Source organism: Aspergillus stella-maris (genome assembly GCF_047715825.1).
Source record: "Aspergillus stella-maris strain CBS 113639 unplaced genomic scaffold BDV14scaffold_16, whole genome shotgun sequence".
NCBI lineage: Eukaryota > Fungi > Ascomycota > Eurotiomycetes > Eurotiales > Aspergillaceae > Aspergillus > Aspergillus stella-maris.
This window is the reverse complement of record NW_027396810.1, coordinates 217967-233494: the sequence shown is the minus strand read 5'-3', so window position 1 is coordinate 233494 and position 15528 is coordinate 217967. Positions and strand designations below refer to the sequence as shown.

General features: G+C 48.8%; 7 protein-coding genes across 7 annotated transcripts; 4 read left to right on the top strand and 3 right to left on the bottom strand.

Annotated features, from left to right (window-relative positions):
* Window positions 1–1425: 1425 nt before the first annotated feature.
* BDV14DRAFT_188616 (aldo/keto reductase) lies at window positions 1426–2580 on the top strand (the record flags this gene model as incomplete). The annotated part of the gene is made up of 1 exon (XM_073771085.1): window positions 1426–2580. The coding sequence occupies one exon, from the start codon at window positions 1426–1428 to the stop codon at window positions 2578–2580; it is 1155 nt and encodes a 384-aa protein (XP_073629924.1).
* Window positions 2581–3181: 601 nt separating this feature from the next.
* Window positions 3182–4320, top strand: BDV14DRAFT_170424 (aldo/keto reductase). Its single transcript, XM_073768201.1, has one exon. It carries the CDS (start codon window positions 3217–3219, stop codon window positions 4249–4251), a length of 1035 nt encoding a protein of 344 aa, XP_073629923.1. The 5' UTR covers window positions 3182–3216; the 3' UTR covers window positions 4252–4320.
* An 847-nt stretch (window positions 4321–5167) lies between these two features.
* BDV14DRAFT_198422 (cupin domain-containing protein) lies at window positions 5168–5632 on the bottom strand (the record flags this gene model as incomplete). Its single annotated transcript, XM_073772946.1, has 1 exon — window positions 5168–5632. The coding sequence occupies one exon, from the start codon at window positions 5630–5632 to the stop codon at window positions 5168–5170; it is 465 nt and encodes a 154-aa protein (XP_073629922.1).
* A 717-nt stretch (window positions 5633–6349) lies between these two features.
* On the top strand, window positions 6350–8124 carry BDV14DRAFT_207745 (Alpha/Beta hydrolase protein; the record flags this gene model as incomplete). Its single annotated transcript, XM_073775214.1, has 2 exons — window positions 6350–7910; window positions 7973–8124. The coding sequence occupies 2 exons, from the start codon at window positions 6350–6352 to the stop codon at window positions 8122–8124; spliced, it is 1713 nt and encodes a 570-aa protein (XP_073629921.1).
* A 1054-nt stretch (window positions 8125–9178) lies between these two features.
* On the bottom strand, window positions 9179–10278 carry BDV14DRAFT_207743 (alpha/beta hydrolase). Its single transcript, XM_073775213.1, has one exon. It carries the CDS (start codon window positions 10221–10223, stop codon window positions 9252–9254), a length of 972 nt encoding a protein of 323 aa, XP_073629920.1. The 5' UTR covers window positions 10224–10278; the 3' UTR covers window positions 9179–9251.
* Window positions 10279–10506: 228 nt separating this feature from the next.
* BDV14DRAFT_207739 (uncharacterized protein) lies at window positions 10507–11432 on the top strand (the record flags this gene model as incomplete). Its single annotated transcript, XM_073775212.1, has 4 exons — window positions 10507–10746; window positions 10868–10919; window positions 10951–11269; window positions 11317–11432. Exons 1-4 carry the CDS (start codon window positions 10652–10654, stop codon window positions 11430–11432), a joined length of 582 nt encoding a protein of 193 aa, XP_073629919.1. The 5' UTR covers window positions 10507–10651.
* Window positions 11433–13166: 1734 nt separating this feature from the next.
* BDV14DRAFT_33846 (uncharacterized protein) lies at window positions 13167–14346 on the bottom strand. Its single transcript, XM_073776579.1, has 2 exons — window positions 14097–14346; window positions 13167–14034 (listed from the first exon to the last, which is right to left on the bottom strand). Exons 1-2 carry the CDS (start codon window positions 14269–14271, stop codon window positions 13277–13279), a joined length of 933 nt encoding a protein of 310 aa, XP_073629918.1. The 5' UTR covers window positions 14272–14346; the 3' UTR covers window positions 13167–13276.
* Between the last annotated feature and the right edge of the window lie 1182 nt (window positions 14347–15528).

Here is a 15528-nt window from a genome sequence, read left to right as displayed (position 1 = left end):
CACGGTTGCCGTGCATAGTTCTACCGCCGGAGGTAGATATCCGACTCTCTGTATACCTCACGTAATCCTCTCTGGGAGCTGCAATAATACAGTCTCCAGATTATTATAGCTCTATTAGAAGGCGCATCATACAGTCTTTTATCCCAGGAAAAAAATGCGGTTTGTTGGGGCGTAGTTTACTGACGCGTCACCTATTAGCACGCTGGTTGGAGACCACCTTCATAGACCGGGATAGAAGAGTATTACATTTCTCACACTAATCCACTTGTAAGCATACTCGCCGCTACATTGTTCCGAACGCACATACTACTATCTATATCTAGACTAGAATTCTCGTGAACTAGCGCTTTGCTGATGGAGTTCCATCCAACATATCGCTCATCTTCGACCTGGGGAACTCTGGATTCAGCGACGAGCCTGGCTGTTCAGCTGTGCGATCCCATGCACACTTCTCCTGCAGCTTCTTGTCTGATTTTTCCTCCAGCATCTATACAACATATTTCCCAATGAATGAGAAGAACTTGAGACCATGGAACGATCCTCATGTCGCGATGTATACCAAGCCGCACGTAACGGCACGCTCAGCGTTAGTGGTGGCTCTGGCGCAAGCAGTGGGCCATACCTAAGCAGTTCTCTTAAGGCTTGACGCTCTCTAACAGCGTACTAATGAAAGTAACAGTATGCTAATATAGGACGCCGGCTGTTCTTCTACTTTATATTAGGTTCTAAAATTTATTTAGTCCTTATTAGTACTTTTGCTTCTGAGGGCTGGGACTGTCCTGATATCCATGAAATTACTCTAATAAATTTGTTGAGTGGGCGGCAAATTCCTGCGCCAAAACCATGGTTATTATTTACAACGCCAGGATTTATCTGGTGGTCCAGTTCGTTAACCACCCCAACGTGATAGCTATTATATTTCGCACATTGCCTGGCCAAGACTCCGGACCCCATATATATCCCATTAATTCTGCGGTTGAACTGCATCCTGATGACAACTTCAATTTAATACGCCGAACTTGAAGGAAGCCCGGATAGCGGGTCCCCAGTGGAGACTTCGAGCTGCAGGCTGATGACAATCTTGTTTTGATTTGTAGAACCAAAGACCCAGAGCTTCTGGAAGCGGTAATTGAGGTCAAGTTGCCCCCACAATACGCCGTTTCGGATTGGGAGGAACTCGCCGAAACCAATTCTCAACGCTATCTCCACTCAATCGATCCACGCATACATGGAATAACCATTTAGGCCAGACTGAGGATGCCCCATTGCGGGAAAATGAATGATGTATGACCTACGCATTATGTTGAGCGAGAGATTTATAAAGCCTCGGGCAGACCACAACGCCGGTAATCTATCCAGGTTGAATCTGACACTTCTTATTCATCTCCTACATCAAACGAACAGCCCGTCTCGCACCCATACACAATGGCGCATCTTTGGGCCCATGCTCCGGAGCCGGCCACTGAGCTGGGAAGGTATCGCATCCTATCTTCAACTGCGGGTGTTCGCGTCTCACCCTTGCAGCTTGGAGGAATGTCTATTGGGGATGCCTGGCAAGATTCCATGGGCTCTATGACCAAGGAATCGTCGTTTAAGTTACTCGACGCATTCTATGAAGCAGGTGGAAATTTTATCGACACAGCAAACAACTACCAGGATGAACAGTCAGAGACCTGGATTGGTGAATGGATGGCCCAGCGCCAGAATCGCGACCAGCTGGTTATTGCAACGAAATTTACTACGGATTTCCGGTCTTACAAGCTTGGAAAGAACAAGGCCCCTAATCACACCGGCAACCATCGGAGAAGTCTGCATATGAGCGTTCGCGAGTCCCTCAAGAAGTTACAAACCGATTGGATCGACATCCTGTATCTTCACTGGTGGGATCACACTACATCAATCGAAGAGATCATGGACAGCCTGCACATACTTGTGGAACAAGGCAAGGTTCTCTACCTGGGTATCTCAGACACCCCAGCCTGGGTTGTCTCAGCAGCGAACACCTATGCCCGCTGCCATGGCAAAACACCTTTCAGCATTTATCAAGGGCGATGGAATGTTATGTTGCGCGATTTTGAACGTGAGATCATTCCGATGGCACGTCACTTTGGAATGGCGCTTGCTCCCTGGGACGCGCTGGGCGGTGGTAAATTCAAACGAAAGGAGGAGATTGAACAGCGGAAAGCCCAGGGCGAGGGGCTGCGAAGTATACTAAGTCCGGAGCAGAGTGAAGAGGAAGCCAAGATGAGTGCTGCTCTTGAAAAGGTTGCAGGTGAACACGGCATCACATCGCTCACTGCAGTGGCGCTTGCATACGTGATGGCCAAGGCTCCGAATGTGTTCCCCCTCGTTGGGGGGCGGAAAGTGGAATATCTTCAGGACAACATGCAGGCGCTCAAACTTCGGCTGACAGAGAAGCAAATCGAGCTTCTCGAGAGTCAGGCGCCATTTGATATTGGCTTCCCTGGCAACTTTATTGGTCCCGACCCGAAGGTGACAGGGAAGGCATCTTTCCTTCTAGCTGCTAATGCCAACTATGACTTTGTTCAGGGGCCCCGCTCCATCACGAGCCCTGAATAGGCGAGGTTTTGCAGTCGAGGAACGTGTCATTCTAGCCAGCTCGGCCGCGAGAGTATATTTCGCCTTAGCATCCGCTAAAAATACCTGTGTGACCCCCCTATCGCAGCGAATAACAAGACTTGACGGCTTTTCATGAGGCTAGTAGCTTGTCCATGACCCATTTATTGTGTACTCAACATATCACCCAGTATAAAAGAACGCATGGTAGCCAAAACTCCATAAAACGGGAGATCGGAATGTCTTCACAGTAGTTTTCCGCAGGACGATCAAGCCTCGGAGACCCGGCTAAGTCATACTTGGTTTGCCGGTTTCATATATAATGAAACGCTGGTACTGAACGAAGAATGGCACCTAACACTCATTTCAAGTCCGCGATGAGACTCGCTACCGCCCCATGCTATCCGGAGCCATCCATGGTACGCCAGATCCAGCGACCGCTAAGGACCGACCAACCAGGTGCGATCTGTCATCAAGTTGCATGGACCATCAAACCCACAGGCACTTTCGGAGAGCCCGGCTTCTAAGCTCGTTTATGTCTCAGCTCGGCCTATAAATGACGTCGTCTCGTCACTCAATAAAACTTCCAACCTCGCAATCATTACTTCTTTCTACTCCCTTCTTCTACGAAAAGCCAACATGAGATATGTGCAACTCGGAACCAGCGGTCTTCGCATCGCTCCAATTGGAGTGGGATGCATGAGTTTTGGGAATCCTGAAGGCCGCTTCAAGTGGTCGATCCCAGAAGAAGAAGCCCTTCCTGTGCTTAATCATTGTTATGAATCCGGCCTGAATTTTTTCGACACGGCAAATGCCTACTCTAATGGTCTGTCGGAAGAGATACTCGGCAAAGCAATCAAGCAATACAATTGGCGCCGCGAAAACATTGTCATTGCAACTAAGCTGTGGGCGCCTGTCGGCCGCGGCCTTGAGCAGCCGATGGCGATGTCCGATGATGAGAAGGATAACTCTGGCTATCTTAATCAGTATGGCCTAAGCCGGAAGCATATCTTTGAAAGCATCGATGCCAGCCTAAAAAGGCTCGATCTACCCTATGTCGACTTGCTGCAGATCCATCGGTTCGATCCTAGGACTCCTGTAAAGGAAACAATGGAGGCGCTTCATGATATTGTGAAGTCAGGTAAAGTACGCTATATCGGTGCTTCGTCCATGTGGGCCCATCAGCTCCTTGAGTACCAGTATACCGCTCGCATCCATGGTTGGACAGAGTTTATATCGATGCAGAATCTCCACAACGCCATATATCGTGAGGAGGAACGGGAGATGTACCCTGCATGCGCCAAGTTTGGAATGGGCGGAATCCCCTGGAGCCCTGTTGCAATGGGTTTCCTCGCCAGGCCCTGGCGTGAATTCTCCAATACCACACGCGGGGAGGGGCAAGGGCAGGGTTTCCTTGGTCAGGCTCCTACAGAGGCAGACAAGAAGATCAACGAACAGATCGAGACACTCGCCAAAAAGCATGGCATATCAATGGCGATTGTTGCAATTGCTTGGTCACTATCGAAACCCTTTATCACGGCTCCGATTCTGGGGATGAGTAAGAAAGAACGGGTTGACGAGGCGGTTGCAGCCATATCGTTTACGCTTAGCCCCGAGGAGTTGAAGAGCATTGATGACCTCTATCAGGCCCGGAAGGTGATTGGACACCAATGATGGATCATATTGTTGTGCTCTTTGGAAACAATGTGGCATCTATACTGTCATAGTGAGGATATACAATGGAACTCGATGGTTTAACCGAATAGGAGACTGCCTCTAGCGTTCCACTCTCTTAGTTAAGCGAAAGCCATTTAAGGATTCAAGTAGCAGCCGTAAAATACGTATCACTAATCAGAGTTAATATTGTGTTGCCCCTTTGTTATTAGAGTCGCATGAAATAAAGTGTACCTATAATAAACCAAAATGAGTTGTTTCAATGACGTAGGAATCGTGGGCGCGAGACACCCACCACACTCTAGGCTCACATCAACTATCTCTGTGGCTACGAGCTGGACCGTAGAATGCACAATATCGGGGGAACTGGTTTGAAAATTTTGGGAGCCAATAGTGTATCTTAAAGGAAGGGCAATTATCATCAGTAAGGTAAATATAATGTTCACGCCAGGAAGCAAATATTTGTATCATGCCTTACACGCCTCAGACTATATATATCTACTCATCTGCGTTGAAATAAGTCCCGGAAGCCTTTCCTTTCCCTCCCAATGTGCCAACCAATGGGAGCTCCTGTTACAATAAGTATACATGAAGAAGATTCAACTTCGTATCCCAGGACCTTTTTTCTAGTTATAATTATCAAAAAATGGTGATGTCATTGCAATATAAGGAGGGTGGGCAAAGCTGGGTAAAGACAGTCTTAATCAAAGGGTTGTCCATCTAAAGCTACTCGGGATCAAAAGTCCGCCCACAATCACTCTTCGAGTATTCATCACGTGTCCTCGCGGTATATTGACTGGCTACAGTCCCCGGCTGCTCGATTCATAGTTGCACATTCAATTTAGCACCCGTCATATGCCAGGATCGTCCGCCTCACCCCTCCACCAACGTCTATGCCAAACAACTTTTCATGCAATCAGAAGTCATCCGTGGACTCAGTCTGACTCCTTTCCTCATCAGCGACGGCCTCTAACCACTCTGTTGAGCCATAAGCAATGGCTTGGTGGATGAGAAAGCTTCCATTATCAGCTCCGTGCCAGTGCGTGATGCCTGGAGGACACCAAACAATATCTCCAACCATCAAATGCTGGGGCTCACCACCCTTATCACAAACCCACCCAGATCCTGCGATGACGCGGAGCAGTTGCCCTCCGTTATGGGTATGCCAGTGGGTTCGTGCAGATGGTGAAAAAACAACGTTTGCCATCGTGATCTCGTCGTTCGAGTGAAGTTCATCGATCCAGGCATCTCCGTCGAAAGTATCCCCTCCAGGGGAAACGTTGATACCGCTTGCTTGATCACTGTGTACGATCGTGGAAACGGGTTCAGATGAAGTGATACTAAATAGAAAGAAGAAGGACAGAATGGTACGGTACAGCATTTTCATAACAGAATGTTTTATCTGTCGGGAAGCTCTGCTTGAGATATAGTCAAGATGAGAACAGCAGAGGTGAAGAGGTGAAGACCGTCGGCTTAAATGCTCATCAGAGTCGCTTTCTGTTGGAGAAGCCAAGCCGTCTGCAAGTAAAAACACCCAAATAGCAGCGTCGCCTGGAGATAGTGGAGTGACTTGGCGAATGGACCCTGCTTGCGGCAATTCATCGGGTATTCCATAAGTGCTGGTACGATGGATCGGAACTTTTTCCTTGTCTCCTGTAGGCTTTCGTGGGGCAAGGCCAAGATATCCGTGAGTGGGAACTCACCGAAATGATCATTGGCAACTGCAGGAGTTGAGACCTTAGGGCCGCTAATGTAGCCTGATGACAAGTGGGGAATGGGGATGCGATGACGACGTACTCCGTAGTACTCAGGGGCCTACATTGCGGACCAATAAAGGCCTAGCTGTCGTCAACCCCCACGATCCGTTTGAACTGCTCATCGGAAGCGCTAGTACACACCTCAGTAGCTCATAACCTAATTCTAAGCTGTGATGTGAACTTGGCTAAAGAAACCCACTCGTCGTTTATTACGATAGGCACCTTAACAGCTTATGAAGGCAGTTTTTGATATGTTCTGTCGCAATATTTCACAGGTTTCGCTTGCTTAATACTTCTCCTGTCCTTCGATAACTTTTCCCTGCCGGATACTGTTCATCAGCATGAGATTCGGATATCGGATTGTGCAGCTCATATCGCTTTCAATATTGAGCCAAAGTGCCTCCATCGACACTCACGCCCAGCCGGTTGCTATTATCAACAACGGAACGCTCATTGGAATTCAAAACCCGCAATTGCACCAAGATTACTTCTTGGGAATCCCGTACGCCCAGCCACCACTTGGAAGTCTCAGATTCAATCTTCCTCAGCCTATCAATCAGTCATGGTCTGAAAAACAGGCAGCCGCCTATGGTGATTGGTGTCACTCTTCCTCCTTAAGCCTGCCAGGGTATACGCAGACGGGGTTTGACCACAATGAAAGCGAAGATTGTCTAACTCTCAACGTTGTGCGACCGAGTGGTGTGCATGACAGTGCTCGTTTGCCGGTTTTAGTCTGGATTTACGGCGGTGGATTCCTGGAGGGCGGTAGTGCTGATCAAAGGTACAACATGTCTTTCCTAGTCCAGGAATCTGTGGAAATGGGCCAACCAATAGTTGGAGTCAGTTTCAATTACCGGCTCTCTGGCTTTGGATTCCTGCAGGGTCGCGTGGTCAACGAAACTGGAGTCGCAAATATTGGTCTGTATGACCAGCGGTTTGCTCTTCATTGGATCCAAGAGAATATTATGGCCTTCGGTGGTGACCCTTCCCGAGTTACAATTCAAGGGGAATCGGCTGGTGCTGTATCAGTTGGACATCACTTCCTCGCATATGGAGGACGGGACGATGGGCTTTTCCATGCAGGCATTGCTGAAAGTGGCGGACCTCTTACCACGAGCCCTTTGATCTCTTTGGATCAGCAAGATGTTCTCTACGATAATGTCCTCAAATCGACGAACTGTACTGGTAAAAGGGACACCCTTCAATGCCTTCGCACCCGACCAGCAAATGTCTTGAAGGCTGCGTTTCAAGGCGTTAATTATTATCCGGTTATTGATGGAAAGATCATCGCCGGGCTTCCGTCCGTTCTCCTAGAGCAAGGGGAATTCGTGAAGCGCCCTCTGCTTACCGGAACTAATACAAATGAAGGAGCTGCATTCTCTGTTGCAAGTGGCCGTGGGGTGAACGATTCAGCTGACTTCCGGGAGATGATTGCCCAGTACGGTGGGGGTCATGGTCTTACGAATAAAACTCTTGACGCTCTCGTTGATCAATATCTCAACAGACTGTCTGCCAAAGAGGCTCAGACTGATCTTGGGACAGTTCTCTTATCACCAAGCCCAGAATACGGCTCCCTCTGGGGAAAGGTTACCCTATATGCTGGAGACTATCAGTTCAACGCTGGTAGACGGTACTCTACTCAGCTGTGGGCTCGATACGGTGTTCCTGCATATAGCTACCGCTTTGATGCTGTACCTAATGGAATACCCAGTGAAACCCTTGGTGCCACGCATTTCCAGGAAATTTCCTTTGTTTTCAGAAATTTCGACGGCGTTGGTTACCAAGTCAATCCTCTAGAATCTACCTCTACGGGATTGCAGCAAAGCTATCGGAATTTGAGCACGCTCATGAGCCAGATGTGGTTAAACTTCGCTACCACGCTATCGCCAAATGCTCATCAAGGCAGGTTCACACCAATCCACAACAGCTCCTCCTCCGATACTGTTTTGCTAATCTTAAAACAGCTCCGCAAGCCAACGGGACTTGGCCGGTTTATAGCAAGGAAAATGCGACAAACATCGTATTCCATCTGAACGGCACTCATTTAGAGCCTGACACCTGGAGGGCAGATGCCATTGGATGCCTTCTTGATTCCTTACACGAATTCGGGATTTAATCACCTTAACATGGTGCTGTCCTTCTTTTTGTCATTTTGTCCCTGACCTGCATGGAGACCGGTGGCCAAAAGACACATGGTTTATCAATCATTTGGTTTAGTTACTGGTACGCGGAGGTTTGACTGACCGTGGGATTAGAGACAGTGCAATCACTGCTACAATACCACGGTCCTAGATAACAAATCTGTCGTGGCTCGACCCTATTTTCAATTGTGAGCTGTTTGGGCATGCCAATTGTTTCAATTAGTAATTGTGTACATTATTCCCATATTGCGGCATCAAGAATTCTCAATGGTGGGAAGTGCTTAGCTTTCTGGCTGTCTTCGAGTGCCTATGGTTCTATTCTAAATATAGTGGCATCTTAAGAAGGTATGTGATTAGAAAAGCATATCTCCTGCTACATTGGTAGCTTGTTAAATAAGGTTTTGTATATTTTATTTCATAATTACATAGCTATGCGTGTTCAGCTTGCAGCCATGATTAGCGATTGGAACCTGTCCAGACGCGCCTGAGGTCTGCGGGGTTCGATGTTGCCCATTTCCCCTCACCTCATGCTGCGTACGCGACTCGCGTCTAGGCAAATCTCTTGCCGTTGACGTAAGGGAGACAAGTATGCTGACAGTGAAGCTCCTCTATCCCTGGCATCTCAAACATCGAATCTTATTTCCGCCGGGAGGATCAACATCTGTTGCATCAGCCAAGGCTTGGCTGTCCCAGACCCACCACTAGCGCGTAATCAACGTGGAAATCGTATAGAGTATGGATTCTTCAACGTTGCCTGCTTCGACGACTACGGATATCCGAATTGTCTTTCCGGTGGGCCGTAGCAAAAGCACTGATATGAAGCCGGTATACCTTAAGCCCGTACAGGCAAGACATTGCTTATCCCCGTTTTCTATAGTGGCAAGACAGGCAACAACATTTTTTCTGCAGTACGTTGATTCACACTTAAATTCGAGGATACACTATTGATGGCCTTATAACACACTGGGAAACATATGCAACCAACTCTTGGGAGATAAACATCCTAATCTTAACCTCCTATATCTAAAACCCTCTTATACTACCGGTGACCGAGGCATGCGTATACAAGACGGGGAAATGTGAAGTATGGGCGAGAAGTCCCTCACAGATTGGCTCTGAAAAACTGCGCCAACTTCGGGGTACTCTGATTGGTATGATCGTACAGATCGATATGTGTCAGCCCCGGAATGACGTACATCTCCTTCGGCTCTTCAGCCCGATCAATTGCAGCCTGGGTGAAATAAAGCGTGTCTGCCTCAGATCCAGCAATCATCAGGAGCGGCCGAGGCGAGATCAAGTTCATGAATTCGTAGGACCTGTACGTCGCAATCAGGTCAATGCTGCGCCAGAGATGCCAGTTGGGCGCGGTTTCCACATGGCCCCGAGGGGTCTGGTAATAGTCGTACGACTGCTGGTAGAAAACGGGAAGATCTGGCGTGACATCGGCCGCCGTTTGAGGGAAGATGCGCGTCAGGTTAGGTTGCGCCCCTTCTGCTTCGTGGATCCGCTGCCTCCCGGCTTCGATCAGCTCGTCTCGGAGGCCAGCTTGCATAGGACCGCCGTAGTTGCCGAATCCCTCGGAGTACAGGGTGCCCAGATCGATGCCGCTGACGGTGGCGACGGCTCGGATGCGCTCATCGGTTTGCGCCGCGAAGGGCACATATCCGCCTGAGGCACAGACTCCTAGAGCACCGATGCGGGTCGCGTTTACAATGTCCAGCGTTGCAAGGTAGGTCACTGCGTTCCGGACGTCGTTGGCGCGTTGGTAAGGGTCTTCGAGGTATCGCGGCAGACCACCACTTTCGCCTTGGTAGGCAGCGTCGAAGGCAAGGGTCACAAACCCAGTCTGCTCGGCAATTTGACGGGCATAGAGGCCGGAAGTCTGTTCTTTGACGCTACCATGCGGATGGCCGACAACAATCGCGGGACGGGACGCAGTCGAGGTAGAATTGTTGGGAGGAACGTAGAGGTGTGCTGCGATAGAGATACCGTCACTGTCAAAGTGAACCCACTGAGGTTGGAGTTGCGCAGTGGCAAGCGAGCAGAGGAGTGGAAGATATTTGAAGCCGTACATAGTGCCCTAGAGTGTAGGGTAGCTTGTGGAATATGTAGGAAAGTGATTTAAAGATGACGGCGGACTCTGCTCTGACTACGCAGGGAGAAGGCTCTTTATAGAATGTTTTCACAAGGATCGGCGTGAGAATGCCAACTTTGACTTTACGCTTCATCGTCTCAAAATCTCCCTTCATAGCCGAAAGCTACATATCCCAGAGTACAGAGTGTCAAGGGCCCATAATAGGCTGACCCTCTGCGAAAATCCTCGCCTGCCGAGGAAGTCTTGGCGTAATCAAGGTTGGGTCAAGGGCTCAAGGTAACAAGACTTTATTTGCAAAAGGCCGAACACGGCGGAATACACCCCTCCTCTCTTCTTCCACCTCCGGTCAACCGTACACCAACCGCCAGGACTGTGGCGCCTGTATTATCAAATTTTGGTGTCTATAGATGTCTCGAGTCACTGAAGGAACGTCTGCAATTCTCAGAGGAGATGGTTGTGCTATCTCCAGCCACAGTGACACGATGAAAGCCGAGCGATGCCGGTACCAAGACAGATAGAATCAACGAACCTGCCGTAAGTAGCATATGCATCCAGGGCCCCACCTAACTCCATCTCTGACACTTGTTTTGTTCCGCATCCCTTAGGCGACGGCAGTAGGAGAGGAGAGAAGCAGACCTTCTGGCTCAGGAACTGGCCCTTCAGGAGCAGGATCAGGTCACGGAAGGGGTAGGACTGGTTGACGTAGTACCCTCCGCCAGATCTCAGCATCCTACCTAGTTTCTGTCCATTCAATACGTCAGTGGCGACTTCGACCTGTCGGCTAGCTCACCCGAGTCTCTATCGGTTCCTGGCCGTATTCGAGGCAGCTGCGTTCCGGAGCTATTACGGCAATCCACGGGCCGACCACTTGCTCACCCTGGCCAAATTAAATGTGTTTCGCGCCTTCGTATGTAACATCGCTGTCCTGGGATACAGTCGCGAATGGATGACAGACGATGCCCTCTCCCGCTTCGGTATCAGCGGGCCTCACCCTAATGCAGTGCCAGTGACGAATATACCACCCAGTCTGCGCCTGTCAGGCTGGACTTCTTTCCATTTGCACGGCTACAAGACAATCTAATCCAGCACGAGGATTGTATGGGTGACTCCCAATTCTGTCGACATTTGATGGGCTTCTGGACAATTTCTAGTAAAGAGAACTGCATGCTCGTTTGGGTCAATTGCTAGGATCCTATAAATTGGGAGGGAGATCGCCGTAGCATTCCTGTGCAAGTGGGGGCGGCTAGTCAAGGGGTGTCCGGAGATTATGTGGCTATTATCTCCGCTGAATACTCACCAGGCAAGTTGGATTACGGTCCGAGAGTGGGTCAATTCGTTCACTTTTGGTGCATCAGTACGAAGTACATCAGATGCGCTGTGCAATGATAGTAATAAAACAAACGAACGAATGCTAGCTAGCGAAGCGATGATGATGCTTTCTAGGGGATGGACAGAGGAGAGGGGGTTTGCCGCAGATAGTGCTGGTAGAATTTTTTTTTTCCCTTACTTTTTCATCTCGATTTGAACTATATAAAAGTTGCGCCAGGGCCTCATTTTTGACCACCCAATTAGGTCAAACTTGGCTATTACATGTTGCGTCCTCCGGTTTTGAGTGGCTTTTGGTTGAAAGAGCGCTTAAAGCTGGTCATTCTGTCATCGCCACGGCGCGCAATCCCACCAAAGCCACTGCCAAATACCCGAAGGTCAAGTTGTTAAGTGGTAAATAGCTCCAGTTTGATGTAACGAGCAAGAATACGAATGACCAAGACAAAGAATTTATTAAAGAAGGCGGGGTTGGACTGATGTTCTTATCAATAATGCAGAGTATAGTATCCTTGGTGGCATTAAGGAATATAAGGTATGAGTGAAAACGAGATCAATATATGCGCAATGGTTTTCAGTGCAGAATATGATATAGCGAAGACAAACTCGACGCCCAGTTCTAAACTAATGTCTACGGCCAGGTTAGAGTCATCAAGGCTTCCCTCCTGGCTATACAAGCTTAACACAGTAGCACAATTGTTAATATTACTAGTATTGCCGGGTTCAGAGCAGCCCCATATTCCGGGGCATATTCCATGTCCAAGTTTGCTGTTGAAGGTACGTGGGTCTCAACCAATGCAGAGTATCGCGCTGATAATCGCCACAAGCCCTTTCAGAACCTCTCTCTCCGCCGAGCTCGACGCATTCAACATTCGTTTTTGCTGATTGAGCCTGAAGCCTTCCGAACTAACTTCATTGGAGGGCATAAAGTACCCGCTGCTAGGATGAACAAGGATTATAAGAGAACGTCCCTGGCTGCTGCTATGAAGTTCTCGGATAACTTCGGTGAGAAGCAGCCTGGAGATCCTGCGAAGGCTATGCAGCTAATCCTTGATATGGTATAGTTATAGGATATGGGGAAGCATAAGGGTTATCTTTTTTGTTGCTGCTGGGGACTGACTGCTTCCCGCGCATGTTGGAGAAGCTGGATACTCTAAAGCAAAACCTTGAGGAGATGAGAGGGAACTGCGTTAAGTACTGCTTCTGACTCTGATTGATGCCACAGGTTCAGATCAAATGCTAAGGAGGGCTACCCTGGTTGCTTCTCTAAAGGATGGGGCAATTACTACCTAGAACAATTGTTCAACTTCTACATTCCTTACTACAGGATTAATTGATCACGGATTACGCCCAAGATACGGAGTAGCTGTTTGCCAAGATTTAATTTGGGTGGTTGTCGTGGTATTCGCTGTTGGACACGCTTGGAGACAGTATCGTTATCGGATATCAAGCAGTCGGAGGGGGATCGAATCTACAAACCATGAAGACAGGAGCTCCTCCGCAGGAGGTAGTCGATGCAATAAGCGATGATTGGGAGATTATTCGTGGGAACCAGCTCATATACTGGCATTGATTGCATTTTTCCATCTTTCTGTCTTTCGAGTGTGTTGCGGCAGAGGGGCCCTGGAAGTGCCTATATCAACCCCATTTCCCTAACCTTTCACCCTAACAGGTCTAGAAGTACAATATGAGGAATCCAGTGTCTAGATTCAAGACACGCGAAAGAGTGGTCTCTCATTTCGCCGCGCTCTCCAGGAGTTTGTAGAATTGAAAAGGTTCACACAGCCTCTCACCGTCCATCCCCAGGAGCGGGTAAACGGTTCAGTGACCTCCCACCCCGTTTGATCCCATGGATCGCTCCAAACAATGATTCCCGCGTAGTCAGTATGCGCTTTTCCATATCCTTTCATATCCAGGCAAAGCTGGGCTTCATCGTATGACTCTCCAGCAGAGATCAGATTGTCTCTCATCTCCGGTATTGGAAGTAGATCTAACCACGGATGATGAACTACAGTGCGCTGAATGATTGTAGGACGCAGGCTGGCTGGAAGGGCGGGTCCGATGTCATACTGCCACGGGCCAGTCACGTTGAATGGCGAAATGGCATCGTCGTGTAATAGCTCCGAGGTGAGTCCTAGAACTCGCATGTTCTGGACCAGAGCTTTAATAAAATTGAATTGAATCAAGTGCAGCAGCATATCGGTGCGCGGAGACCCGAGCATGTACTGGGTGTGCGCCATGACTTCTATTTGCTGCAGTATCCTCTTCGTCTTAATTGAGTCGGCCTGGAGGATATGTATGTCTTCTACTGCTGCTAGAGACAGGCTGGTCAGAGTGGGCCCCACTGGGACATCTTCCACCTCAGCAGCCGAGCGACTAACACTATCCTCCGTACTTGTTGGTGCGTGCTGGGCGTCGCTGCTTTCACCATCAGACGTGCTTTTCGTGTCCTTCCTTTTTCGCAACCCTGTATTCACAGATCGATCAACCACGTACTCTCCCAGCATAGGCATTCGAGCTGCAACTTACGTCGGACCCTCTGGTTCAGGCGGTTTTGCAGTCGCCTTCGCTGCTTGGGATCAGAGACCCCTGACCAATCATCCTCAGGCCATGTTGTGATGCGCTCAGACAATTTCTGCACGCGAATTCTCTTGTCACCTGTCTCCGCTTGGCGCCCATTAATCCATGCAATCGGCGAGGTCATGGTGCTATGGTTGCGGTTTTTGGGCAGATTTTCTGCATATACGCAGTCTGCTGACAGAAGGAACGGCTGGCTGAATGGAGAGAATGCGGAGGAAGGGGGAATCGGAGGAAACGAACTTGAATCTCTAACTAGCGGCCACCAATGTTCCCCACAGTACAAACTTTCGGCGGCGACGATCTGGCAGAGAAAGTCAATTCCAAAAGCCAATTAAAAAAGGCATTCAGACCCTCTGTCATACACCTGCATAAAGGCTAACCGCTATAGGAAATATACTCCACTAACCTCACCCTAGTCTCTTTTTAGATGGTGCCCCTTGCAATGGCACACCCAGCATCCCAAGAACACCAAGAATCAGCGCTATGGGTGGGTTTACGAGTCTGCAGGTGAAAACTATCCGAAAGCTTCTAGTTGCCTGGATAGTCCTTGTCAAAATAGATCATTGCTACAAGAGAGTCGATTCACTCGGTTCGCCGACAACGTATCTCCAAGCTCTCATCAAGCAGCATGTTCCTATTGATGTACGCTTCCTTGGACAGTTTGCAGAAACTTACAGTATCCAGTGTACTGAAATAACCATTGCTCTTGGACCAGCCTTTCCCCACCCCTGATTATGACAAGTTCATAGTCTCAGGTCCGAAGCTACAGGAGGTTTACCCGGCCGAGTCGAGCCTCCTACTGCATCCGAGGTCTCCGGGATTGTCGACAACTTTACCCCTAGTAACTCTGGCTTGGCCAAAATGATGGCGCTCTTAACTGGGGACAACCTAATTTATATGGAGCTGTATTTCTACTGGAATATACCTGTTCTATGGCTGCCTATTGCCCTAATAAAATACCTTTTTATTATCCCGTATTCCTCCCGTCTTGCTATAAGGGGCAAAATCAAACAGAGCAGGGATACGGGGAATCACTATAGACATGCGTTTGACGATCATGCGTTTGACGATCATGATTTTACCAAATTTCTGGTTACTTCAGCTTCCTAGCTTCGCAGCTTCGATTGCATCGTTAGGATAACTACAATTTTACTAACTAGAAACCCCCTTGGCAGAAGCCTCTAACAATATTTATAGTCGCGTGATCCCTTTTCTGGTCAAATAAAAAGCAAAAAAGGTCTTGGTGAACAGAGGACGAGATTCGAACAGGGTCATCGAGTTACAAAAGCCAAACCCTATATGCTTTGCTCCAGCGTCTTGTTAGCTTTCTGACGGGGGCCAGCGCCTTGGGCAAGCTGCAGAATCAAACAACTGGTTAAAC

Bases quoted from the DNA above. Each gene is read 5' to 3' on its own strand.
- BDV14DRAFT_170424 (XM_073768201.1), top strand. From the start codon at position 3,217: ATGAGATATGTGCAACTCGGAACCAGCGGTCTTCGCATCGCTCCAATT.
- BDV14DRAFT_207743 (XM_073775213.1), bottom strand. From the start codon at position 10,223: ATGTACGGCTTCAAATATCTTCCACTCCTCTGCTCGCTTGCCACTGCG.
- BDV14DRAFT_33846 (XM_073776579.1), bottom strand. From the start codon at position 14,271: ATGACCTCGCCGATTGCATGGATTAATGGGCGCCAAGCGGAGACAGGT. The intron at 14,035-14,096 runs GTAAGTTGCAGC...CTGTGAATACAG, and splicing joins CCTGAACCAGAGGGTCCGAC to GGTTGCGAAAAAGGAAGGAC.